Source organism: Prunus dulcis, chromosome 5 (genome assembly GCF_902201215.1).
Source record: "Prunus dulcis chromosome 5, ALMONDv2, whole genome shotgun sequence".
Lineage (NCBI taxonomy): Eukaryota > Viridiplantae > Streptophyta > Magnoliopsida > Rosales > Rosaceae > Prunus > Prunus dulcis.
The window spans coordinates 407,736-431,620 of NC_047654.1; the positions used below are offsets into that span (position 1 = coordinate 407,736).

General features: G+C 37.8%; 4 protein-coding genes across 8 annotated transcripts; 3 read left to right on the forward strand and 1 right to left on the reverse strand.

The window, feature by feature from the left end:
* Positions 1–5,180: 5,180 nt before the first annotated feature.
* Positions 5,181–6,352, forward strand: LOC117628085 (elongation factor 1-beta 2). Its single transcript, XM_034360452.1, has 2 exons — positions 5,181–5,432; positions 5,519–6,352. Exons 1-2 carry the CDS (start codon positions 5,347–5,349, stop codon positions 6,084–6,086), a joined length of 654 nt encoding a protein of 217 aa, XP_034216343.1. The 5' UTR covers positions 5,181–5,346; the 3' UTR covers positions 6,087–6,352.
* A 3,233-nt stretch (positions 6,353–9,585) lies between these two features.
* On the forward strand, positions 9,586–14,922 carry LOC117627916 (RNA-binding protein 24). 3 transcript variants are annotated; one of them, XM_034360233.1, is made up of 8 exons: positions 9,586–10,601; positions 10,800–10,923; positions 11,211–11,340; positions 12,506–12,542; positions 12,660–12,897; positions 13,489–13,531; positions 13,670–13,766; positions 14,348–14,922. In XM_034360233.1, exons 1-6 carry the CDS (start codon positions 10,377–10,379, stop codon positions 13,491–13,493), a joined length of 759 nt encoding a protein of 252 aa, XP_034216124.1. In that variant the 5' UTR covers positions 9,586–10,376; the 3' UTR covers positions 13,494–13,531; positions 13,670–13,766; positions 14,348–14,922. The 3 variants fall into 3 exon arrangements, with proteins under 3 accessions (XP_034216124.1, XP_034216123.1, XP_034216122.1); XM_034360231.1 differs by having other exon boundaries at positions 9,590–10,601; positions 13,427–13,531; XM_034360232.1 differs by lacking the exon at positions 13,489–13,531 and having other exon boundaries at positions 9,588–10,601.
* A 1,195-nt stretch (positions 14,923–16,117) lies between these two features.
* LOC117628306 (SWI/SNF complex subunit SWI3B) lies at positions 16,118–20,453 on the forward strand. 2 transcript variants are annotated; one of them, XM_034360725.1, is made up of 7 exons: positions 16,118–16,645; positions 17,052–17,199; positions 17,913–18,530; positions 19,066–19,476; positions 19,729–19,867; positions 20,064–20,194; positions 20,274–20,453. In XM_034360725.1, the coding sequence occupies exons 3-7, from the start codon at positions 17,940–17,942 to the stop codon at positions 20,451–20,453; spliced, it is 1,452 nt and encodes a 483-aa protein (XP_034216616.1). In that variant the 5' UTR covers positions 16,118–16,645; positions 17,052–17,199; positions 17,913–17,939. The 2 variants fall into 2 exon arrangements, with proteins under 2 accessions (XP_034216616.1, XP_034216615.1); XM_034360724.1 differs by lacking the exon at positions 16,118–16,645 and having other exon boundaries at positions 16,923–17,199.
* Positions 20,454–21,042: 589 nt separating this feature from the next.
* Positions 21,043–23,104, reverse strand: LOC117628148 (psbP domain-containing protein 3, chloroplastic). Of its 2 annotated transcripts, none has more exons than XM_034360526.1 (10): positions 22,973–23,104; positions 22,785–22,857; positions 22,594–22,697; positions 22,436–22,501; positions 22,265–22,342; positions 22,086–22,168; positions 21,882–21,957; positions 21,673–21,791; positions 21,454–21,498; positions 21,043–21,311 (listed from the first exon to the last, which is right to left on the reverse strand). In XM_034360526.1, the coding sequence occupies exons 1-10, from the start codon at positions 23,031–23,033 to the stop codon at positions 21,285–21,287; spliced, it is 732 nt and encodes a 243-aa protein (XP_034216417.1). In that variant the 5' UTR covers positions 23,034–23,104; the 3' UTR covers positions 21,043–21,284. The 2 variants fall into 2 exon arrangements, with proteins under 2 accessions (XP_034216417.1, XP_034216418.1); XM_034360527.1 differs by having other exon boundaries at positions 22,265–22,330; positions 22,973–23,086.
* Positions 23,105–23,885: the final 781 nt, after the last annotated feature.

Genomic DNA, 23,885 nt, shown 5'->3' on the forward strand with positions numbered 1-23,885 from the left:
AGAGGTGAGTTGTTCACCTATTAGGGAGATGAATCACCTAGTCTAGGCTAAAGGTAATAATTGTTTAAGCTAAGATAAGATTATAGGATGAAGGAGATGGAAGTTGGGTGAGGAAGGGAAGGAAGAATAGGAGGAAGAAAGGAGAAATCTTCAAGGGTGAGTCAAATTTCGAATTTGTGATTTTTTTTAACTTTGAGTTTGTGTGATTCTAGTACCTTAAAGAGTAATTTGAGTCACTTAAGTGTTAGAGAAATTGAATTGAAAGAGTTTGAACTTCCATTTTTGGGTTGGGTGGATAGAGCAATTTTTCAAATGTGGGTGTCTATGATTTTGGTTCCATTTTGAGTTTTTGATGAGGTCTAATGATAGGTATGAACTTTAGAAGAGTTTTAGAAGCCTTAGGAACAACTTGGAAGTGATAGAATGGTTGAAAAAAACTTAGAACCAAATCTGAAAATTTGCAGTCCGCGAGCCTCACTTTGGCTCTCTTTTTCTCCCAATCCTTTGAGTGCTTGAGGAATCCATTTGTTGAGTTTTAACCTAGACTTGGCAAGGAACAAAAACAAATTAGTTTCGTCGAATTTGGTTGAGCTTTGATACATCAAACACATGTGCAAAGTGTGAAAAAAAAATCTGTTTTCTGCAGAAAACTAGCAATGAGTCCAACTTTGGAGCCAATTTTCTCCTTCATTTTAGCGCCATTTTAAGTGTGGTTTGTTGGGTTAGAAACTAGAGGGAATAAGCTTCAAACCCATTGCAAGTTTACCCAATTTTGTTAACTTTAGGTTGGTCAAAACGTCTCACAAATTCTAGGTTTTAGTCTGGAAAAAAACAAGGAAAAGTTGCATATTTTTGGAAGATGATGAACAAACAAGCCCACTCGCGGCTCTAGCTAGTGGCAGAATGTGGAGGCTGTTTCGGCAGCCTCCGACGCTATATTTTTAGTCCATCCGACTCAATTTCTCGATCCGAGTCCGATGATATAGGTTTCGGGTCGTTTTGAAGGTTGTAACTTAGAGAGGGTACCACACTCTCCATGTTAAGAGTAAAAGTTTTTTGTTTTCAATTAGAATTTCTAACCTCATTTATGTTATATTTTTCAAATCTCAGAACGGGAGTGAACCCGGCAACCTCTGAAGGGTAATTTCGTCATTTTAACTATTTGTGACATAAGGTAGGGTTTCCTGATTTCCCGATGATTGGGCTATGTCACTTTTAATCTTAGTGCTTATACATAGTACTATAAATATGAATATTATTGTTGCTTTCCTCGGTGAATATTATTTGATGTTATGTGAATATTATTATTGATCTTTCTCCGTGGATATTATTTGATGTTGGGTGAATATTATTATTCATGTGATTAAGCCTGATATATTATTGTTATTGTTTGTATTATTATTCTGCATAGATAAATTATATTTGCATTGCATTACATATGCATCATAAATACAATGGTGTTTAGGATGTGTGTGTCGTTTGAGATATATCTAAGGGGTAGGAAAATGCCTTGGATATATCTGAGTAAAAATGTGGAATATATTCAGGTGACGAGAGCAGGGCTTAAATATATTGAGATGATGGGAGCAGGGCCTCTAATGAAAAGTGAAAGTTGAGAAATTCGTAAACAAAAGAAAAATGGGTTAATGGACGGATGGGCATTAGTCCATATTTTAGGGTATTCAGAGCCACAGTGGTAAAACGCATGGTATGGGACATGTAGGCTTGTTGCTCTAAGGTATGAATTAGTGGGATTAGAAGGGAGTGAGTTCATGGCATCACCTTATATGCAAAGTTATTTATCTGGTCTGATTGCATAATTTATATATCTTGTGTTGTTTGATGCATGACACTTTGATTAATTGTGATAGCTAACCTTGAGGGCTTTGACGGTACTCTACTGGGCATTAGAATACTCATACCCTAATAGATTGTGCAGGATTCAAGATGATGTTTAAGGAAGCGGGTTTCAACTAAGCTGCTAGGCTTTTGTTGTTGATTGGTGTAATTAATGTTTGTAAGTAGTCAACCGTTTGATAATGATCTTAGTGTGTATTTAACTACGAGCTATTGCGACTCTGATTTTGTGATGTTAAGTAAATTTGTATTATTTATGGCTCTATTTCTCATCATATCATGGTTACAGGATTTTATTCTTATGACTATTGTATGACTCACACCCTGATTCGAGAATATTCCTTATTCTCGAATCTGGTCGTGACAATGCTTCATTTGTTGCTTACTTTAATGAGCTTGAGAAGGATGGGAAAAAGAGGAAAAAAAAAAAAAAAAACCCTGTGAAAAGAGTTGGGCCACCAACTGAGTTGGATTGGGAGAATGCACAAGCCTTTGTGCATTTTCTTAAAAAGTTTTATGAAACCACCCTAAAGCTTAGTGTCACCAAAACTTGTACATCCAATATCATGTTTACCGAATTGGTTGGGTTACAAGTTGAGATTGAAAGAAAAATTAAAGATGAGGGGGGATGAAACTTTGCAAAAGGTGGCTTCTTCAATGAAGCTCGAATGGGAAAAGTATTGGGTTAGCTTTGAGGGTGTCAACAAACTTGTGTTTATAGGGAATGTGTTAGACCATAGATGGAAGCTTGCCTTGCTCAAGATGAAGCTATTGGGGATGAAGTCAAAAGTGCCTTACTCATGTTGTATAATGAGTATAGAGGTGTTGGTAACTTAGGTCCTCTACAAACACTAGATGAGAGACATGATGACGGTTTAGAAGATGAGCTTGATGGTTATGATGCTTATTCTCAAATGTTGAGGGAGATGTTGCTTCAAAGGAAGGAAGAACAACAAATGGAGATCTCTATTAGAAAAACAACAATCAGTGACTATTTAAAATAATTATATATTAACAATATATATATATATATATGAATCAACTAAATAGAATTTATAACAAACTATAATACATAATGCAGTATGTAAACAACAAATGAAACTGACTTGGATTCGAGATAGAGACTTGCAGATTTGTTGTAATGTCCTAAAGACAGTAATTTCACCCATTCTCGATGCTTGAAGTTTTACAGGCGACTGCATCCCAGAAGTTAACTAACTGTATTCTAAGCCCTAGCACTCGGACTTAGAATCTGGCGAACTTTGTTTCTTTTTCTCTCAGATAGGATGAAATGTGCTTGTAGAATGCTTTTTCTATAACAAACGAGTGAGGCTTTATTTGATTTAAATAAACCTCTGAAACCTTATTAGAAGAGTCATAACTGTTGGAAAACAGTTAATTAAACTAATCCGAATTAATAAAAAATTATTAATCGAAACCAAAAAATTAATTTAAATATGAAAGTGCCCCAAGGCCCATCTTTTTTACCATTAAATATTATATAGTTTTATATAATATTCAAAGCCCAAATCATTTTTGAAGCCCAATTGGATTCCACTTGGCCTACTTCCATTTACTAAGTGTGGGACTTCCACATTTATAAAGACCTCACTCATTCTACTTTCTACCATTGTGGGACAAATGTTCTTGAATCTCATTCAAACTTCCAACAATCTCTAATGAAGTTGATAAATATTTTTGCCGATCCATTTGAAAACCCAAGGAACAAAAACTTCAACCTTTTGGATGGGTGGAAAGGGAATCAATCAAGATATCCAATCCTTTCTAAGGTTGCCAAAGACATATTTGCAATCCCTTCCTCTACGGTTGCTAGTGAGAATGCCTTTAGCCTGGACAAAAGGATTGTGGATCCTTTTAGAAGCTCATTTACTCCAAAAATGGTATAGGCATTAGTATGTACTCATGATTGGCTTAGGGCGGACGAATTTAACTTAAACAAGGAACCAACGGATGAGGAAATTGCTTTATAAGGAACTTGAATAAATTCAAGCAAGTAAGTATTTCAATTTTTATTGATGCTTTGATGGTTTAATGCTTCTACTAATATGTACATATTCCTATTTATTTTTTCATGTAGTGGCCGCTAAGGCTCAAGGTGGTAATGCTCAAGTTTCTACTTCAACAAGCATTTTGTCTCCTTCAACTCCATCACATTTGTAATGCTCAAGCCAAGTGCCTACTTTTGTTTGGGTTGTAAACTAATTAAAACTTCTACTTTATCAAACTTAAACTTTTTTTTTGGGTTGTAAACTAATTCAAACTTCTTCTTTTGTTGGGTTGTAACTTAAGTCAACTATGTTGTACTTTGGATTTGGACGTTTAGTTTTAGACTTCAATTTATGTTTTGAGCATGTTTAATTGTAGTTTTACCTTTTAGGCTTCAATTTCTCATTTTATCATGTTTGCCCAACTACAACTATCCAAAAATAGTCCTTAAAACATTGGCCAACAAAACTGGACTTAAAAACTGCATTCAAATCCCAAATTGCAAACCATAAAATGTGAAGTGGGCTAAAAAAATTTGGTCAAAAGACCCCAATCTGTTCGTTTCGGGTAGGCCAACCACCGAACAGCCCCGACCGCTACTTGCGGTATTATCGACAATCGGCGAATCCACTGCAAATTGGTTGGCGATAGTTTCAATTTTCTTTAAACCAACTACTCTTGGTCGGTCATCAGTACTGGCCCATCGGTTCGATTACCAAACCGATTCTACCCCTAGGTAAAACCTCCAATTTGGGCACAAACATCTTCTAAAATGGCCTACCCAGCTCTCTACTACCCATTTCCCAAAATTTGAAACCTAATTAACCTAGTTGTCCCATTTCCTTCAAATTGAAAGCATAATTCACCAAAATTCTCAAAATTCCTAAATTCAAAAGTCAAATTTACTCCAAGAAAGTACGTCATATAGGTCACATGTCATTCACGTGATTAAAATCTGCATAAAATGTGACTTAGAAACTGAATTGACAAGAATAAAAAAGTTGGAGGACCAAAACTATACGAAAATTAGTTAGATGACAAAAGAAAACTCGAATATAAGTTCACTGAGCATTGCGATTAAAAACCCTTCTAATGAATATTTGTAATTGATTCTTGCATTTATTAAGCATTTGCGATGAGTCTATTTTCATATATTTTCCCTTTTTTTTTTTTAAACAAAATAATTTTTCCTCCTATTCCTTGTCATACAGTGGATACTTTTACCCAAAGCAAATAGAATAGGGAAAAGTGTTGACCAAAAAAAAAAAAATAGAATAGGGAAAAGGGCCGGGCCGGGTCGCTGGGCAGGAGATATGAAGAGAAAAACGAATATTATCCCAATATGCCGTTCATACCCATCTAGGGTTTGTCCAATGATATAATAATATAAATAGGAGACGATGATGATTCAGATCGCCCTCTTCGCATAATATCTCTCACTACTTTAAGCCTTTGGCCGCCTCACTACAACCCTCTCTAGCAATGGCCATTACATTCTCAGATCTCTACACAGAAGCAGGCCTCAAGTCCCTCGACGACTTCCTCGCCGGAAAATCTTACATCTCCGGGTAATTTCTTCTTCTTCTTTTCCTTGGTTTTGTTCTTGTTTTTGGTATAAATACTAAAATTGATGAATAATTCAAAACCCTACCAGAGACCAGCTTACTCTGGATGACATAAAGGTGTACGCAGCGGTGCTGGGGAAGCCCGGTTCCTTTGCGAATGTGAGCAAGTGGTACGACTGCGTTTCATCCCAACTCGCCGCAAACTTCCCCGGCAAGGCAGTCGGAGTCAGAATCGGAAGCGGCAAGGCTGCTGCTCCTGCTGCAGCCGGAGGAGATGACGACGACGACTTGGATCTCTTCGGTGATGAAACCGAGGAGGACAAGAAGGCAGAAGCAGAGAGGGAGGCAGCCAAAAAGGCATCTACCAAGAAGAAGGAGAGCGGCAAATCCTCTGTTCTTCTGGATGTGAAGCCTTGGGATGATGAAACTGACATGAAGAAGCTCGAAGAGGCTGTTCGCAGTGTGGAGATGGAGGGTCTCTTCTGGGGAGCATCAAAATTGGTTGCAGTTGGTTATGGGATCAAGAAGTTGCAGATCATGCTCACCATTGTCGATGACCTCGTCTCTGTCGATGACCTCATTGAGGAGCAGCTTACTGCTGAGCCACGCAACGAGTATATCCAGAGCTGTGACATTGTTGCCTTCAACAAAATTTAAATCCACTGCAGTGCTCGTTGTTGATTTCATAATTGTTGATTCGACCATTCGACTTGGACTTGGACTTGTGGTAGGAAGGAATGAATTTTCGTGAGGAAATTTACTTTTGATCTTTATATGATGATATATGCTTTTAATTAGTGTTTTCAGTTGTTGGCCTCTGCTATTTTGACTTGTGTATTTTTTTTTCCCCCGATTTCCAGTTAGTGTGTTGACTAAAATATGAATGCTTCTGTCAAAAAATAATTTCAATCTCTTTGTGGTTACATTGGAGTTGGACCCTGGGGTTTGAGCTGGGGTGCTGCCATGGGGGGAAGCGGGTTAGAACTGTTTATTTAGTTGATGGTTTACCAATGAAGTCAAATTTTGAGAAAGTGGTTGCGGCATCATTCTTATGGTTTATTCTGATAGAGTGTTACCATTAAGCTTTTTTCATTTACTATTTTGAACTGGTGTTTGGATTATACAATTGGTTTTGTGTTAGGTTCTATTTGATTTTGATGAACATTGTTTTTCACTTTGAGATTGAGTAAGATTTTGAAACATGAGAAGATGCGTACGATATGAAGCTAGATATATGATAGCACCAACCCTTGCATCCTCACCACCTTCCCTTCCTCCTCCTGTGTGAGAGAATACTCTCACATTTAGAGAAGTAAAGGGGAGAGCCCTCACGTAATTACTAACCGATTGTTCTCGCATTCTCCTTCCTCCCTCTCTTCCTGCATGCTCATTTCTTCCCCCATCTATGTGGGTGAAATTTTCCTTCTTTTATTTTTTTATTTTTTTCCTTCCATCTCGCTCTCGTTTCTCGTACTTCTCCATCTCCAGTCCACTACCCATGCTTCTCCCTCCACAACACTCTCTTCCCTGTTGCTTTCATCCGTGGCAATTGCATAACTTTTCATTCTGTTATTTTGTTTATAATGGTTTTGGCTGAGTTCTACTGCATTGATGTATGACTAATTTATGGTTTTGAGTAAGGAATTGGTCCTTTTTTATTTTTTTGTGGAAAGCGGAAACAAGTTAGGAAGAAAAAATAGAACAGAAAAAAATAATAATAATAAAGGGGGGTAAAATGGCAAAACAAAAGAACCAGAGCAACAACCCAAAATGGTGGAAGAGGAAGGAATAAAAAGGAAAATACAGCAACCCAAATGCTCCCCACCAGAAACACCCAAAGCCCCACAGTCAAAATCCAAACACCCCCACAAACTCTCCAATCCCATAATAAAGCAAACAACTCAGAGGGAGAGACAAGAGGAGCTACCGCAAGAAATGGGAGAAGAGAGGAGATAGAAGGAAAACAAAAGAACGGAAAAAAATAACTTAAGCCACACAGATGGGGGAAGAAAGAGAAGAAGGAGACGGAAAGTGCGAGAGAAGGGAGGGAGATGGAAGGAAAATTTCAGCAACACAGATGGGGAAGAAATGAGAATGGAGGAAGAGAGGAAGGAGACGGAGAGTGTGAGACGGGTTATTATATGTTGTTTTAAATCTGCACCATAGAAATAATCAAACGGTTAAAAACGAAACTCTGTAACAAGTTCGCCTTTTGATATTCCGTAATGAATAACCTCCCGCCTTTACATAGATGTGGAAGTAATTGTTCTTAGGGTCCGTTTGGTTCATGGAATGAATTTGAGGGAAATTATTTTTCATGTCATTTCTCCAAGGAAAGGGAATGGAAGATTCTTTTTTCACCTTTGGTAATGTTGGGAAAGTAAATATCACTTTATTTCATTTCCCGCATTTGTTTTGAATAGAAATGAAAAACAAAATTTGTATAAATTTTCAATTATACCCATATTAAATCAAATAAAAAAAGAATGCATTTAATGATATATTGTAATTCTAAATTGTTAATGGGGATAAAATGGTCATAAAAAATATGTATTTAATGTTAGCTTATTTTCCCAAACTTTCCCATGATGAGGGAAAACAAAACCCAAGTTTAGAGGATGACTTCATTTTTCCCCTTACTTTCCTATGAGCCAGACAACGATTTTCCATACCTAAACTTACTAAACATGGGAAAACAATTGATTTGCCATTTCCAAATCTCCTTTTTTCATGAACCAAACGGAGCCCTATTGTATTTATTTTTATTTTTATTATTTTTTTGGAAAGAAAGGTGATATATAATTCAGACCTCACAAAGGTCAATACAAGTACAACTAATCACGTAAAGTTAATACATATATAGACCCACATTAATCATAAAAGTGATTAATTCAAATACGGAATAGTCTACCAACAACAAGAAGCACAAAAGGTTTAAAAAATAAAGATTGTACCATTTCACTTTAAATTGAACATTCATCACTTTTTAGTCATAGAAAGTCACAACTAGGGTTGTGCAATTGAATCGAAAAATTGACCAAACCAAATCAATCTGTTTGATTTGATTTGATTTGATTTGTTTTTAAAATTTTAGTTGGAAACTAAACCGAATCGGCTCCTGATTTGTTGTTCGCAAATATCCAAACCACCAGTTCATCTTAATCAAACTAATGCTTTTAAAATGCTAAATATTAGCAAGCCAACTAAAACCGGTCAGCTTGTTTTGATTAGATTTTTATAAAATAAATTTATAACCGAATTTGACTTCGAGTTCGCAATTCATAAACATCCGACCACCGGTTCACTTGAACTAAATTGATGCTTTTAAAATGCTAAATATTAGTAGAAGTTAGAGGCATGAGGACTCAGGCCTCTCACCTCTAGCTCATAATGCCAACGCCATAGCACTTTATTAAGAAGCCTAATTGTGTTATTATTGTATAAAAAAATATATTTAAGAGCTCATATCTTGTCTCTCCTCCATCTTCGTCTCATGCTTGATCTCTCTTTCTTTCTCGTTCTTTGTTTTTAGTTTCTTAGTGAAATTGACAGAATTGAACCAATTTCTCAAAGTGGTCATTAGCTTGGTGTTGATTCTAAAAAAAGCAAATTCATGCAGTTTTTGCCATCTACGTGCGATTCGGTTTGCTACCCAACCCTCCTCACAATGCATAATAAGCCACATATGTAGTGAAACACCATTTCCCTTTGAACAAAGAAGTGAATGAATTTTGGGTTAATATATATAAGTAATTTTCATTACATTAAAATTGATAAAAGTGAAAAGAAAATTGAACTAAGTTATGAATTTTTGTTTTCTTTTTTTGAGAAAGTGACAAGAACATTCGAGACTCAAAATCCGAGTCTCCAAACTCCAAAGGAAAGGCCTCATGTTCCCGTGTTGGTTCCGCGTTGGCGTCGTATTGTAGGATACTGTGCCGGAATTACATGTCCGTGTAAGCCAACAAACTCAACTCAACTTGGTTTTAGAGGGGGGGTGAAGGTAGGTCCCAAAGCCGCACACTGCCGAGTTGTCATCTTTGTTTGAGAACTCTCCAACCCAAAAGAACAGAATACCATGGAAAAGTCTCTTACTTTTTTTTTTTTCTTTTTTTTCTTCTACTTAAAAGTTTTTCAACAAATAAAAAGACAAAAACTCGGTTATTGTTTGTTTTGTTTCTGTTTGAGTGGAAATGATGACGCTTTCCCTTGAGTGAGTCCTTTGTGAATTATTATAGGTTGTCCTTCCTCTTCAATTTCTCTTCATTTTCCTTTCCATCGTCAACAAGGTCACAACAACAAATAGAAACTGCGATGAGGAAAGAGAAAAGGAAACCACTTCTACTTCACCTCCGCTACTCCTAGCAAGTTTTCACCATCACCAACCTCCCAATCCAAACATTTCTCTCTCTCTCTCTCTCTCTCTCTCTGTGATATCGCTTTTCCTTTTATTCCGTATAGAGAGCCAGCCAGTCCATGCTCTATATGTTCCATCCAATCCCACCACTAGCACCGACCTAGCCCCTCCTCATGGCCCATCTGGGGCTTTTCTTTTCTTTTTAAACCAACTTTCTTTTTCTTCATAATTTTCTTCCCTTTTTATTACGTTTCTTATTAGGGGGGTTTAATTTAATCAAATCACTGTGTGCCTCCTTATTTATTTCCTGCCAAAATTGACCATCCCTGTTCCCTCGAATCTCCTACAAAAATTCAATGGATCCCCAGTATATCTCCCACCAAATCTAGGGTTTTTGCTAGGGTTTATCTTTTAACTATTGCCTTCCTCTCTCTCTATTGGGTCGGCTTTACCATCTCCTACTACTATCAACTCTTATAGCCTCTCTATTTCCGTCTTCTTTTCTTCTCTTTCTTTCCTTTCCGAGTCTTCCTCTGCCGCTATCTGGCTATCTGGGTTCTACTCTGTTTGGCTAAAAACAACTGTCATTCATGGCGTATCAGAGTTCTGGGTCGAGTTCCAGTTCCGGCCCATCTGGGTTCCAGTTCCTGAATTCCCCTTTTGGTGACACTACCTACACCAAGGTCTTTGTTGGGGGGCTCGCCTGGGAGACTCACAGCGACACCATGCGCCGCTATTTCGAGCAGTTCGGAGAGATTCTCGAGGCCGTTGTTATTTCCGATAAGAACACAGGCCGATCCAAAGGCTATGGCTTTGTGAGTATTTATTATTGTTTTCAGTTTTTGGGTTTGTATGATTCTTCATTTTCATTCATATTTTCTAAATGAATATGAGTTTGAGTTAGCTGCGAAGCACATGCAATCTAATCACCTTTTGTATGAAGAAGCAAGGATGTGTTCTGTCTGACTTTAGAAATGACTTGGTTTCTGTTTGTATTTACATGGAGGGTTTAGGTGACTTTCCGAGAACCGGAGGCTGCCGCACGAGCCTGTGCCGATCCAACTCCAATTATCGATGGCAGGCGGGCAAATTGTAATCTGGCTTCACTCAGGCGGCCGAGGCCACCTTTGCATTATGGTATGGTTTCCCAGTCTGTTGGATGGATAACTATCCAAAAGTTCCCGCTTTGTAGTTTCCCATTTCTTGCTCAGTTGAAACTTCATTGTGTTGGGTGATGATTGTATTTGCGCTATTTGTGCCATTTGTTTTAAGCAGAAAAATCCTCCACGGATTTGAAGAAAATAGAACTATGCTCATGAGTGATTCCATCATTTCACTTCTAGCTGTTATTTTTGTACATATTAGCCTAGCCTTTCTCCAAGTACTGAAATTTGCTTATTGTACTTTGCAATTTTTACTTGCAGGGCGCCCGAGACCAGCTGCTCCATACATTGGAAGCATGCAAGCTACCCGAGGGGCTTACATTGGAGGATATGGCTACCAGCAACCTGTTCCTTACAACTATCAACAAGGGCTAATGTATCCTAATTACGGGTGAGTTGTGCATTTAAAGCTTGTTTGAATTGTATAATCTCTAAACTATGATACAGAGTCTTCTCAGGTTAATTGGGCTTAAAGTATCAAATCAATCTAATAATTTTTGAGAGAATATTATGTTATAGGAATGATTCAAAGTTGGATTACGTACTGCTCTGGGCCATTCATTGATACTTAAATATTATTGCTCTGCTGACAAGTTTCTTCTTTTACCATTTTATAAATTTGTTCAAATTTCTTGTTCGGTAAATCAAGGAAAATATACTTTGAGTCGATGATGAGATATTTTCAGCATCTACATCAAGTAGAAGTCTTTTTGTGTTTTGTTTTGTTTTGTTTAAATGTACATTGCTCTCGTTTTAGCATGGTGTTTCTCATATGTGCTTATGTGCCTTTAAGACCGCTACTTTACTATGTGTAGGATTATATTTTTGAAGTGTACGTTTCTCTCATTTAAGCATGTCAGTTCCCACATGCGCTTATGTTTTTTGAGAACCACTACTGTTCTTTTTATAAGATTTAATGATGCCATAGAGTTCTGTTTAATTGTGTACTATTAGCCGACTGGTATGTATGTTTTCATTGTTTGTATTAATTGGGTTGATCATGGAATGATTAGTGACATCTGAGTTATTTTGGGTACATCTTTTTTAGCAACTATTCTCTCTTCCATGCTTTCTTGTGTGGCATGTGGCAATTACAGCATGCAATGCCATTCATTAATAGAAATTCTTAGTTATTCCCTTAGTAATCAGGGTTCGTTTGTCTAGACTAAGATGGTGTGACATGATGTGATTGGTAAATGCAGGAAATGGAAGTGGTAGTTACGGAGGATATGTAGATTAATATTTATTGAACAGGCAAGACTTAGGATTGGTGGCTTTAATGAGGACCAAGAATTGTGTTTCCTAGTCTTCCCATTTAATTGATTGATCTCATACATGAGTTTGCTCATTCAGTGTGCAGGAGCATTTCAGCCTGTAGTTTAGCCTGAAACCTTGGTCCTTGCATTGTAATGGATTTGTAGTGGTGTCTTATGTTGTGTAATGCAGTGTCATGTGTATAATTTTATTTTCATTTTGATGATGGACATTAGCTCATCTATGTTCTGTCTATAGAAATTCTAAAATTTAAGCTTGTAATGGTTGTTTTGTATATGCAGGTATGCAACTTATGGACCTGAATACACTTATTCACAGGTCAGTAATGTTCTTAAGTGGCAACAACTGTGAATGTATTTTCTTTGGATTTATGAATGAGGATATTATGTTGTTGTATGTGCTGACTTGCTCCCAAAATTGTCATTTCTTTGGTAGGGTGTTTACAACCCCTATGCGGGTCAGCAATATCTTCAGATGTATGGAGTTCCAGGGACGGTTAATGCTGCTCTTTATCCTTATGGACAACTGGGTCAAACAATACCTGGTGGTCAGGGTTATCCTACAGTTCATGGATATGCAATGCCTGCTCAGCAGATAGTCCAATTTGGTGGACCCAGTGTTAATGCAGTTACAACTACCCCAGTGCCTCCAGTTCAAGCACCATATCCTACAGGTACATTTATGTCCTGAAATTTTTCTTTAATCCTTCAATACAATGTTAGTGGAGTTTTGTGCCACCAACATGCACCTATTAGAGCTCATACTTTGTGACATTAAAAAAATCTGATGCTTGACCACTCTGGCTTGATCACACTACCTAAAATGATGGCAGATCATGATAGATTGTAGTTCTTTTTTTTATGCCCATTTTTATTTGTCCTACATGGCTCTGCCTGTCTACAGTAAAACATAACAGAATGATTTGTTTATTTAGCAAGGAAAGATTAAATTCAATACTAGGGAGGAAAGGGGCTGCTTTTTTTCTTCCTAAACACAGATACTGAAAGTCTTAGATTTCTATCCTTTTAAGTTTATAGAATAAAGAAAGAATATGGAAGAACAGAAACTTAGCAAATGTAAAGCAGTCTTTGAAGTATCCTGCTGGAGACATACAGACAGCTAGATAGATTTTTCATCTAGATCAATACACCATGTAGTATGTAGGTAAACCTAACTGGAAAAGTGCTGTGATTTTTTATCAGGTATGGTAGCAAGTGTTGCGGCACAACCACATTTTATAGTTTCTGCTCCCCAATATATGCAGGGTAGTGGTTCTGAGCAAACAGCTGGGTGAGGGGTTGATTGAGGTTAGTCCCACATCAGGGTAGAATTTTGTTCAGTCAGTTCTATATCTATTTCTCAAAGAAAAACAAAAGAAAGAAAAAGGCTTCTACCTGCCACTAGTATGGTATAATGCTCTGAGGTTTTCTTAATATTGTTTGCAGGTATCCTTAGATTGCAGCAGGACTAAGAGCAGCAGAACTGCTACTTAAGTGGCGGGCTTCAGATCTAGCCTTGCAAATTTTATTTTGCATTCTAGAGGTAAATTTTGTCATCTTATTTACACGTGTGAGGTTAAGCAAGAGCTCTGTAAATTCTGATTATACAGACTTTTTCTGGAAAGAGCAAGGCAAGTTGAATTAATAATATTCTCAGGATACCTTTTATGGCCAACTGATGATCATGCGGTTTCATGGTCTAGGTTGGAGATAAGTGTCCAAATCAGTTTAATGGAATGATTACTAGATTGTTGTTGTAATATTAATAAATTTGAAACCTATATGCAAATGTTTGTGGTTTTCCATAGCCATTAGTAGCCCTCCTGTTCTTCACCTAATAAGATTCTACACTGTTGTATAGCTAGATATGAAATTGCTCTTCTAGTGCTTACTCAATGATTGTAAATAATAAAGATAGTGATTCTTGTTGGAGCATTTTGTTTGTATACTAGATTTCATTACCCAACTCTTAAGCGTGAATTATTTTTCACCGGTTTGAATTCGTGTTGTTGATCTGGATGTGTTTTCAGTCTGATTATGATTTATGATTGCAAGCCCTGGCATCCCCAGGTTTACTTCTTTCTAGATTTATGCCTCGGTCTTATACAATTCAATTTTCCGCAGGTCATACATAGTCATGCTTACCAGAGAAAACAGATGTCTGAGTTGCTCCAGATGGCAGAGAAGGATGGAGGAAACCTGCTGCTCTTCGCTGTAGGACGTTTATCCTTGGTGCATCTAAACCTTTTTACTTCCGTTACTCAGGAAAAGTGGCGGGGGTTGTCATGGATTGGAGGGTGCTGGAATCGGGTTTCTAGCAGCCATACAGGAATAAAAAAAACTCTGTAAAAAGTCATGTTAGAATCAACATATGATTCTTTTATTTAGTCTTGTCCCAACATTTTGGGTGTATAGTCTCTGGTGTCGTGTGTTGGTTGGTCCATATTTCTAATGTGGTTCAAGTGTTGTGCATAATAGTGCTAGGATTTCCATTGCAAACTAAAGCGCCAGTAGTTTATATAATTTCGAGTGCCTGGCTTCACAAGGAGAGAAGCTTCAGGTGTATTCTATTTCTTTGGAAAGAAGAATTTTTGTGTACTGATATGGTAAAACTCGTCTCGTCTATTGATATTGATCCTTCTGATTTGAAGGATGTGGAGTTTATTAGTCAGTGGAAAGATTTCTCCCCTTGTTATGTTTCCATCTGAAACTAGATGGCTGATGTTGATATTTACAAGTAATACATGAGAAAATGCAATGTTTTGACAACCAAGTCCAACAAAGACAAGCTAAGTGGACTCTCTTCATAAGGCACATGCATTCAGCTGTTGGGACATGAAGGGGCAACTATAGTGTTGCTTTATGCATGTTTTTAACCACTTCATCTTGTGTTGGATTAAGGGCTAACAAATAGGATAGTGGACAAGAGGCTTGTAGCTCAATTGATTAAGAACTTTTGTTCTTAGCATAGAAAAGAAAAGAGGATGACAAGGAACAAAAAATTCATTTATGCCAATGGGATTTGGCTTTTCGTCCTTAAGCTAAGGGTGGTTTGGGATTTAAGAGAACAACTACTATGAATCAAGCTCTCTTGGCTAAAACTAGTTGTCACCTCCATTGTAAGGACCAAGGGGTATGGGCAAATTGTTTTTTAGGGCAAATATTTAAAAAAACCAGTCCATAATGGATCCTTCCTTAAAAGAAAAAAAAAAGGGTGTTCTACTACTTGGAGGGGGATTCTGTATGGGGCAAAGCTTCTTAGGCAAGGTGTGATACAGAGAGTGGGTAAAGGTGATATGATCAAGTTCTGGAAGGATCACTAGGTCACTGAGGAGCCCTTGTTACATCAAGAGGGTGTGTTGAATTCTCATGATTTGGAATGTACTGTGGATAGTTTTGTGGAAGATGGTTGGTGGGACATTGACAAGCTTCGTGATGCTCTTACTGATGAGCTTGTCCAGAAAGTGATTGGTACACCTATTGGGTTTAATAGCAATTTGAAAGACATTCAAATTTCTTGACTTGCGGCAAATGGGATGTTTACTGTTAAAACTGCTTATGAGTTGTTGGTTGCTAGGCATGGCTAGAGCGACCCCCTCTGGGAGCATCTTTGGAGGTTGAAAGTTCCCCTTAAACTAAAGTTCTTCTTATGGTTGGTTTGCTAAGGGAAAATTCTTTCTAATGAGCATAGGTATAAAAGACAGCTTACTTTGGATCCCTCTTGCAGCATTTGTGGTGGTAGTTCAGAGATGATTCTTTATATCCTAAGAGAGTGCCCACAAGCTAAAGAGGTATGGAGAGCTATTTTGCTTCTCTTGCAAGTCCCTCATTTCTTCCAGCATGATTTGCAGCCTTGGTTATCCTGCAATATACTTAATAAGAACAAAGGTTGTGTAGGCTTGCCCTGGAATACAATTTTTGGTTTTACCTATTGGTATATTTGGAAGTGGAGAAATCATTGTGTTTTTAATAATGAGGAGGCTCTACCTTATTGCCCCCAAAATACTATTTTGAAAGCTGCTAAGGAGTGGTTATTGCATGCTTATGTGTCTCAACCTAAAAAACTGGAAGTGTTGGCTTCTCTTGCTTGGGTTCCACCTGATGTGGGATGGTTCAAACTGAATGTGGATGGCTCTCGGAGATTTTCTAGTGGCAATATTGGGACTGGAGGGGTACTTCGTAACTGTAACGGGAATTGGGTTGAAGGCTTTACTGCTAGTTTGGGTCAAGGGCAGGTTTTGGATGCTGAAATTTGGGGTTTATTCTTCGGTCTGAAGTTAGCAGTGGCTTGCAACATCTCTCATCTTATTGTGGAGATGGACTTTGCTTTAGTGGTGCAGCTCATACAAATGACTGATCCCATTCTTTTCCATCCTCTAACTGGCGTAATTATGGACTGCAGACATATGATGGTGCAAATTGGTATGTGTCGGCTTCATCATATCTATTGTAAGAAAAATTGTGTTGCAGATTGCTTGGCTTATGGAAGCTTCAATAGAGATCTAGGCCTCTGTATTTATGATGTTGCTCGTAATTGGTTAGCTTCCTTATTAGCTGATGATGTGTTAGGGTTGTCTTGAACCCGTTTGATTTGTTCTGAGTTTGTTTAGTTTGCTTTTGGAATGTTAACCCCATTTTTCACCCCAAAAAGGAAAAAAACAAGAAAAAAAAAAGAAAAAAAAAAGAAAGAGAAGAGGAAGCAATGCTCCTTGCTCCGGGTTTGTGTGAAATGGCAATAGTACCCCTATTGTTTTCTGAAATGGTGATACTACCCTTATTATTTTGTGAAATTGATCGAAACGTGTTATTTCTTCATCGTCCTCTCCAGGAGTTTCACTGAGCTTACTCTGTCTCTCTGACAATCTCAACTCCATCGACTCTCTAGTCCCTTACCATCCCATCTCTTCGCTTTCACTCTCAAACCATCGAGTCTTCTCATTAGGCATATCGACGCCTGATATCTCATTTATTCGACGGTAAGTTCATATCTCATTAAATTTTCCATTTTTGTGTTTTATACGTCTTGATTTTTTGGTAGAGTAGGCATTTCTGCTTAGGATTTTTCTTTTCTTTTTGGCGTTTTCGGGCTGTATTTTCTTATTTATTCCTTGTTTCTTTTGGGCTTATTGTTTTGGATTTATTTTGAGGCAGTTTGTTTATTTATTGGTTTTCTGGTATGGGTTTGATTTTGTTGTTGTTGTGTGATTATTGTGCTTCTGTGCGTTTTTGTGGATGATGGTTTATAGGGTTCCCAATATGCATTGAAATTTTCCTTTATTCTGATGTATTTGGTCAGTGAATGTTTGAATGTTTAAAAGAAAACAGGGGTTGTGTTTTGTCAATTCGTTGCTAGTGGTTACTTTTTCCCCGGAATGCTCCCGCAGATCATGAGAAACCCACATATATGAAGTGAAATTTTTTCCTTCAAATTTTGTACCTACTTTGTGATTTGCTATTTGCTCTGTTTTGATCTTATAGAAAAGAAAGGGTTGTTTTGAAGAAATTCAAAGTCTATGTTTGAGTATTTTCTTTTTCAGTTCTTTTATCTTCTTTGCTCCAGAAAATGTGTCAGCTCTGTCTAGCCTTTTTGTTAGAACCATTGCTTATTTATGGACGTTGGAAATCTAAATACATTATATCAAGTTAAATATATGACTCAAAGCTCAGCACATCTATTTTTTATTTATAGAACTTCGAAGCTCAGGGCTGTAACCACATGACGACCAAATCAGTAGTCCAAGACTTCTCATCTGACACTTCACGCGGACCCAATCCTTCTCCAATCTCTGTCAAGCTCGAGACTCCAGCCACTCTACGCCCTCCTCAACCACCTGCTAACTCAGACGTTCATATCGTACATGTACCTAGCTATTCCAGGTGGTTCTCATGGGACCATATCCACCATTGTGAAGTTCAATTCCTCCCAGAGTTCTTCGATTCTCACTCTCCTTCCAAGAATCCTAGGCTTTACATGTACTATCGCAACAACATCATCAAGCATTACAGGGACAACCCTGCCCGAAAGCTCACCTTCACTGATGCCCGTAAGACTCTCGTTGGTGATGTTGGCTCCATTCGCAGGGTTTTTGATTTTCTTGAGGTTTGGGGTTTGATCAATTACTCCTCCTCTGCACTCAACAAGCCCCTTAGGTGGGAGGACAAGGACAGCAAGGCTGCCTCTCCGGTCGCTGAATCCCCCACAAGTTGTCCTGAAGACTCTTCCACTCCCAACAAGGAGAGCCCCAAGAAGAGAGTGTGCCATGGTTGCAAGTCTCTTTGTAGCATTGCCTGCTTTGTTTCTGAAAAGGTCTATCATTCTTTTGATATCATTATTATAGAAGTGAACTGATTAACAGACTGACTGAAGCATGATTTTGTCATGTAGGTGTTCTGCAATCCCTTAATATGGCATATTGTCCTCACATCTGCATTGCATAAATAAATTTGGGCACTCCCACTTTTCTAAGTCATATGTGTGACACTTCACAATACTTGTGGGCACAAGGGTGGAGCCAGAACTTTTCAAAAGGGTGGGCTAATATTTTGTTAATTGAAAAAATAAAGATAAGCCACATTGGGAATTGCTACTTTGGAATTTTTTGGGCTTCAAAGAGCTTGTAAAATATGGGTTTTGTGTAAGAAACTACATAGATTGGTAGGCTAGAGTTGCAATATCCTAAAATATTGTGCTGTAAAAAGTATTTTGCATCAAGGTTGCACTGGGCTATAGTCCAGGGCAGCTAACATGTAGCTATGCCCTTGTGTGGGCAGTTGCATTGCATGTAACATTTTATCTTATTGTGGTTCCTGGGACTGATCTTTTCATTCCTTGTTGGTACCAGTATGACATGACTCTCTGTGCAAGGTGCTATGTTCGCGGGAATTATCAGATTGGTGTAACTTCTTCAGATTTCAGGAGGGTTGAGATCAATGAAGAGATGAGGAGTGATTGGGCATATAAAGATACTTTGCATCTTCTAGAAGCTCTCATGCATTATGGTGACGATTGGAGGAAGGTTGCACAACATGTCGGTCGAAGTGAGAAGGAATGCATCACTCATTTCATTAAAATTCCTTTCGGTGAAGAATTTATTGCTGATTTCGATTCTGGGAATTTCGACTACAAGAATACTAGTCCTTTGAAAGACTCTGTGGATTCCAAATTTGGAATGGAGAGTAATGGTACACCATCCCCAAGTAAAAGAATGCGTCTCACACCTCTTGCAGATGCAAGCAACCCAATAATGGCTCAGGTAATACAAGTAGAAATAAGTTCCCTTGCCTCTCTTAGTGAACTGAATAAAGTTCTAAAATGAAAAGGCACAAAGCATATTTTCGTTAGGTCACCTTGAGCATATAATAAGTTTTTATTTATTTTCTTTAATTAATAATACATGTGACTTCTCATTTCTTGCGTAAATGTGTTCTCAGAAATTTCTTTTTATTTTTATATTTTGCAAAATTCAGGTTACATTGATTTTTGTATCATCTCTCTTTCCTTTCAGGCAGCCTTCCTGTCAGCTTTGGCGGGCATAGAGGTTGCAAAAGCTGCTGCTTGTGCGGCCGTAACAACCCTTTGTGAGGCGGATTATGAAACAAGTAGACTGAGTCTAGGATCTCGGGCTTGGAATGCAAGACAGCATGGTGTGCTTCTTGTTAAAAACTCTGCTCAAGCAAAATGCTCAATTAGTTTATTGCATATGGACCTGAACTCGTCATGGGATTTTCTAAAATATTGAATTTACTAACACTGGGAGGACAATCCTATAAATTTACTTGGTGAAGAGAATTTTGTGACCATCAAACTCCAAGTAGAATAATGGCTTGCTTTCTTATGCAGAAGTGAATGCTGAATCCAATGGGGACACCAACCTAGATGAACTGGGAGGTGCTTTTGTAGATGCAAATTCACAACTTGAAAAGGAAGGGATGGATGTGGAGAGGGCAATTTCTGGGATTACAGAGGTGCAGGTATGTGAAATTCTGGGGTTAGTAGTACGGTACTCTTCTCTAGTTGTAAACTATTTTCTAACCATCAGAAGTTTTGCAGATGAAAGAGATTCAAGAGAAGATTGTTCGTTTTGAGGAATTAGATTTACAGATGGAGAAAGAACGGCAAAAATTGGAGCAAATGAAAAACATGCTCTTTGTTGATAAGCTAACACTTTCAATTCATAAAACTTGTGCACAAAGAACTGAAGGAAAGGAGAAGAATATACAAACAGATTGATTTTCCGCAGTTTATGTATGTTTATAATCATCTAGTTTTATGTTCAAAACACTGTCCATATATGTTTATAATCATCTAGTTTTATGTTCAAAACACTGTCCATCTAGTTTGCTCTCTCCTCTCCCCTCTCTAAAGCAGAAAAGGGAGAACAAAAAAGGAAAACAAAAATGCTGCCCCCAAGTTGCCGAGGGGACGACTCCAAATTAATTATCAGGATTTGATTCAATTGGAAATATTTGAGTGGCACTTATAGGCGTTTCTAGGAGAATATAACTCGAAAATCTGCCTGATTTTCGAACACGAGGCATGTGGATACATGCGTTCAGGGTTTGATTTGTAAGATGTTGAAGTTGCACTCCAAAATAATCATCTTGCACTATTCTTGAAACTGTTATTACATAGGAGAATAGAGCCAAGCTCCCAAGTCATAAACTTTTGTATCATATTTGATACATTATGCACATTGTTTCATATAATTACTAAGTACGGTTGGGTCTCAAAACCGATATTAGAATGGTTCAACTTCAGTTCCCTGGGTATTTAGCAGCATCAGCTAGGATTATTGCTCTTCCAAACACAGATATATATATATATATATATATAACAAAATCTATAAATTTCCAATCAAATGAAGGTGCTGCTACAATAATATCCATCGAAATCCGTTGTCAAATACGCAATCTGTATACATTTAGCAATCTTCTCTTGGCAGCTAGATGTTTGATTGAAATGTATTTTATTAGTTACCACAAAATATTGAGTGTAAAACTAACCCAACCAAAACTGGTAATCCAAAGTTTCAAACTCTGCCTGGAGCCTGGAGGTTATTTGTCAAATGAACTTGAAGGATTTGACAGCCTGCAAAACCAATTTAAAGTTGGCACTTTCGGTAAATGAATCAAAGGTAATCAGCCTGGTGTATCATCCTAGATAAGTGTCTAGTCTAACCTCTGCCAAACTACATATTTTGTCTATGCACAACATATATTTTTAAACTCACCTTCTCAATATTGGAACTGTATTTATCTGAGTCTTCCTCTACATACTGCAGCAAAAACATTGCAATGTCAGCATTGCAGGTTAACAGGTCTAACATTATAAGAAACAAGGGATACAAATTCCAGAACACAGTGCAATTTAGAAATTAAAATGAAGTTTTCTCTGCATATCTATCTATCTAGTAGATGTATAGTTTCTAGTGGAGGTAACTTGCAATTACCTGTCCGGTCACGGTGTATAGTCTGTTGTACCAGCCGTTTGTTGCCATCCCAAGTGCTGAAAACAGGTGCTTCACACTTTCACCAGGTTTTTGAAGTGAATACTCGATGAAGTAAAGCCCTGATCATCATCATCATCAATTTCAAATCATTACGATTTTATGAACAATCTTCCAAAGTTGGTAAACAAAGTGATGCTTCATGCCAATACCTTTAGATGCTTTGCAATCTATAAGTTTTGCTGCCACTCCTGCTGGTCTTTGCCAGCTCCTGTCTAATCCGCTAACCTATGTTTGAAGACCATACAAAAGATTAATGCAAAATTAATGAGTAAATAACAAGCTTCGTTCGCATTTCGAATGAGCAGAAAGTAATTAAACTGGGAGAAATGAAGCGCCTAGCTACTACTACCTACCAGAGTCTCAGCAAAGGCTTCAACTTTGCCAAAGGATTCCATCTTTGTAAAATCCGGACCAAGTCCCGTGATTACAACGCTAACTGAAGCAGTAGAGCAGCACACAAAGCAATTATATATAACCAAGTCCAAAAATCACAAGATTGGTCCAAATGAGATTGAAATTTGAGATTACCCACTTGAACTATATCCCTCTTCCGGATAGAAAGCGGTTACTGATTTAAACCCAGTTGGTTCTCCAGCACCTACTTGCCAGTCTCCAAAACCAAAATACTAAAACATTCAGTATATTAACTTGAGGTCTTGTGGGTTAAAGGAAACCAAAATTTTACATAGAAAATTAGATTCACCTTGGGGAATCAATATCTTGAATTTGTTCACATCATCAGTGTAAATGCGAAAACCCTCAGGCACATCTGAATTAACAAACTCCAAGAAAATTCTTAAAATTCAACTGAGTTACTTATATCAATATGGAGAGGGAGAGAGATGATCAACTATATGTTACCATTCTCTGCCAATGCATTTGAAATAAGTTCCGGAAACGAAAATGCAGCAAACGTCGTCCCAAGCAAAACTTGTCTTCTCTTGGCTTGACATTGAATGCCAAAACTGGAAAACAAAAGGACATGCGATGTAAAGGAATCATGCTATATATTTCCTAAAGGGAAATTGAGTTTGATGATGCTTTATATATACCATGATTCTGGTTCTGGTTCTGGTTCTTTGTTTCTGCAACATTGCACGTAGCTTTTTCTACAAATGGCGATGCCTGAAGAAACAGAGAAGCAACAATTTTAGCTGATTAACTCTGACCTGCCAAGAGTAAAGTTAAGTGGGGAAATTCAGGGTCCATATGGGTGTGGAGCTGAGGTGAGCGGAAAGACCTGTGTTGTTCGACAAAGGTCGCAGCAGGGGCAGAGAATACGAAGACGCAACGCACGCCATGCCTTTGAGATTGCCTTCTGCCTGCCTTGTTAGTTACTTCATTTATAACAGCTATGTTGTCGTGGGCCATTATTTCTTTCCTATCTTGATGATATTTTGACAAGAGACAAATAAACCTCCAACTTATGTCACTTTGTATGGTTATACATCACATTACCTTGTCTACATTTACTTTCAGGGGAAAAAGAAAAAAAAATTATTTACAGTGGTCCTTGAATTTGCATTTTGGTCCTTAATTCGAAATAGTTGTTGTAGTCCCTCAACTCTAGTTTCGTTAACATTGTTGGTCCTACCGTCATTATTTGTGTAAATAATCTCACGGGAGAATATTCGCTTCTAGATCCTTCAACCTTCAATCTTCCTTCTCTCTCCTCCTCGATTCCTGTAAAAAAGATTAGAGTAAATAGACCACACTTGGGGGTGTTGGCCAAAAGCCCTCTGATGCCTAAGTTAGTTTGAGTGTTTGTGGGAAAACAATAGCTAAGCAAAGGGTACGGAGTTTGTATGTAGGGTGTGAATGGTGCGGCCGGAGCCGTGTGTGGTGGCCGGAGCCGTGTGGAGAAAATATGGAGAGTGAAGAGGGAGAGGGAGACAGCTTCGGGTATTTTTCTCGGGTATTAGGAGTAGGTTTAGATGTAGGTTTAAATGTACCTTGAATGATGAATGAGGTCGTCTATTTATAGAAGCCATGGGGCTAGGGTTTCATAGAGAATATGATGAGTTTATTCTTTACCCAATTCGTAGGGATCGAGTCGGACTTGATAATATCTGAATTAATGATATTATCTTCTCTTTATTAGGATAATATCTGAATTAATGATATTATCTTATTAAATAAAGATAATATCATAT

Bases quoted from the DNA above. Each gene is read 5' to 3' on its own strand.
- LOC117628085 (XM_034360452.1), top strand. From the start codon at position 5,347: ATGGCCATTACATTCTCAGATCTCTACACAGAAGCAGGCCTCAAGTCC. The intron at 5,433-5,518 runs GTAATTTCTTCT...AAACCCTACCAG, and splicing joins GGAAAATCTTACATCTCCGG to AGACCAGCTTACTCTGGATG.
- LOC117627916 (XM_034360231.1), top strand. From the start codon at position 10,377: ATGGCGTATCAGAGTTCTGGGTCGAGTTCCAGTTCCGGCCCATCTGGG. The intron at 11,341-12,505 runs GTGAGTTGTGCA...TTGTATATGCAG, and splicing joins CTAATGTATCCTAATTACGG to GTATGCAACTTATGGACCTG. The intron at 12,543-12,659 runs GTCAGTAATGTT...TTTCTTTGGTAG, and splicing joins CTGAATACACTTATTCACAG to GGTGTTTACAACCCCTATGC.
- LOC117628306 (XM_034360725.1), top strand. From the start codon at position 17,940: ATGACGACCAAATCAGTAGTCCAAGACTTCTCATCTGACACTTCACGC. The intron at 18,531-19,065 runs GTCTATCATTCT...TGTTGGTACCAG, and splicing joins CCTGCTTTGTTTCTGAAAAG to TATGACATGACTCTCTGTGC. The intron at 19,477-19,728 runs GTAATACAAGTA...CTTTCCTTTCAG, and splicing joins GCAACCCAATAATGGCTCAG to GCAGCCTTCCTGTCAGCTTT.
- LOC117628148 (XM_034360526.1), bottom strand. From the start codon at position 23,033: ATGGCGTGCGTTGCGTCTTCGTATTCTCTGCCCCTGCTGCGACCTTTG. The intron at 22,858-22,972 runs GTCTTTCCGCTC...CTGTTTCTTCAG, and splicing joins ACCTTTGTCGAACAACACAG to GCATCGCCATTTGTAGAAAA. The intron at 21,958-22,085 runs GTAGGTAGTAGT...CTTCAAACATAG, and splicing joins AAGCCTTTGCTGAGACTCTG to GTTAGCGGATTAGACAGGAG.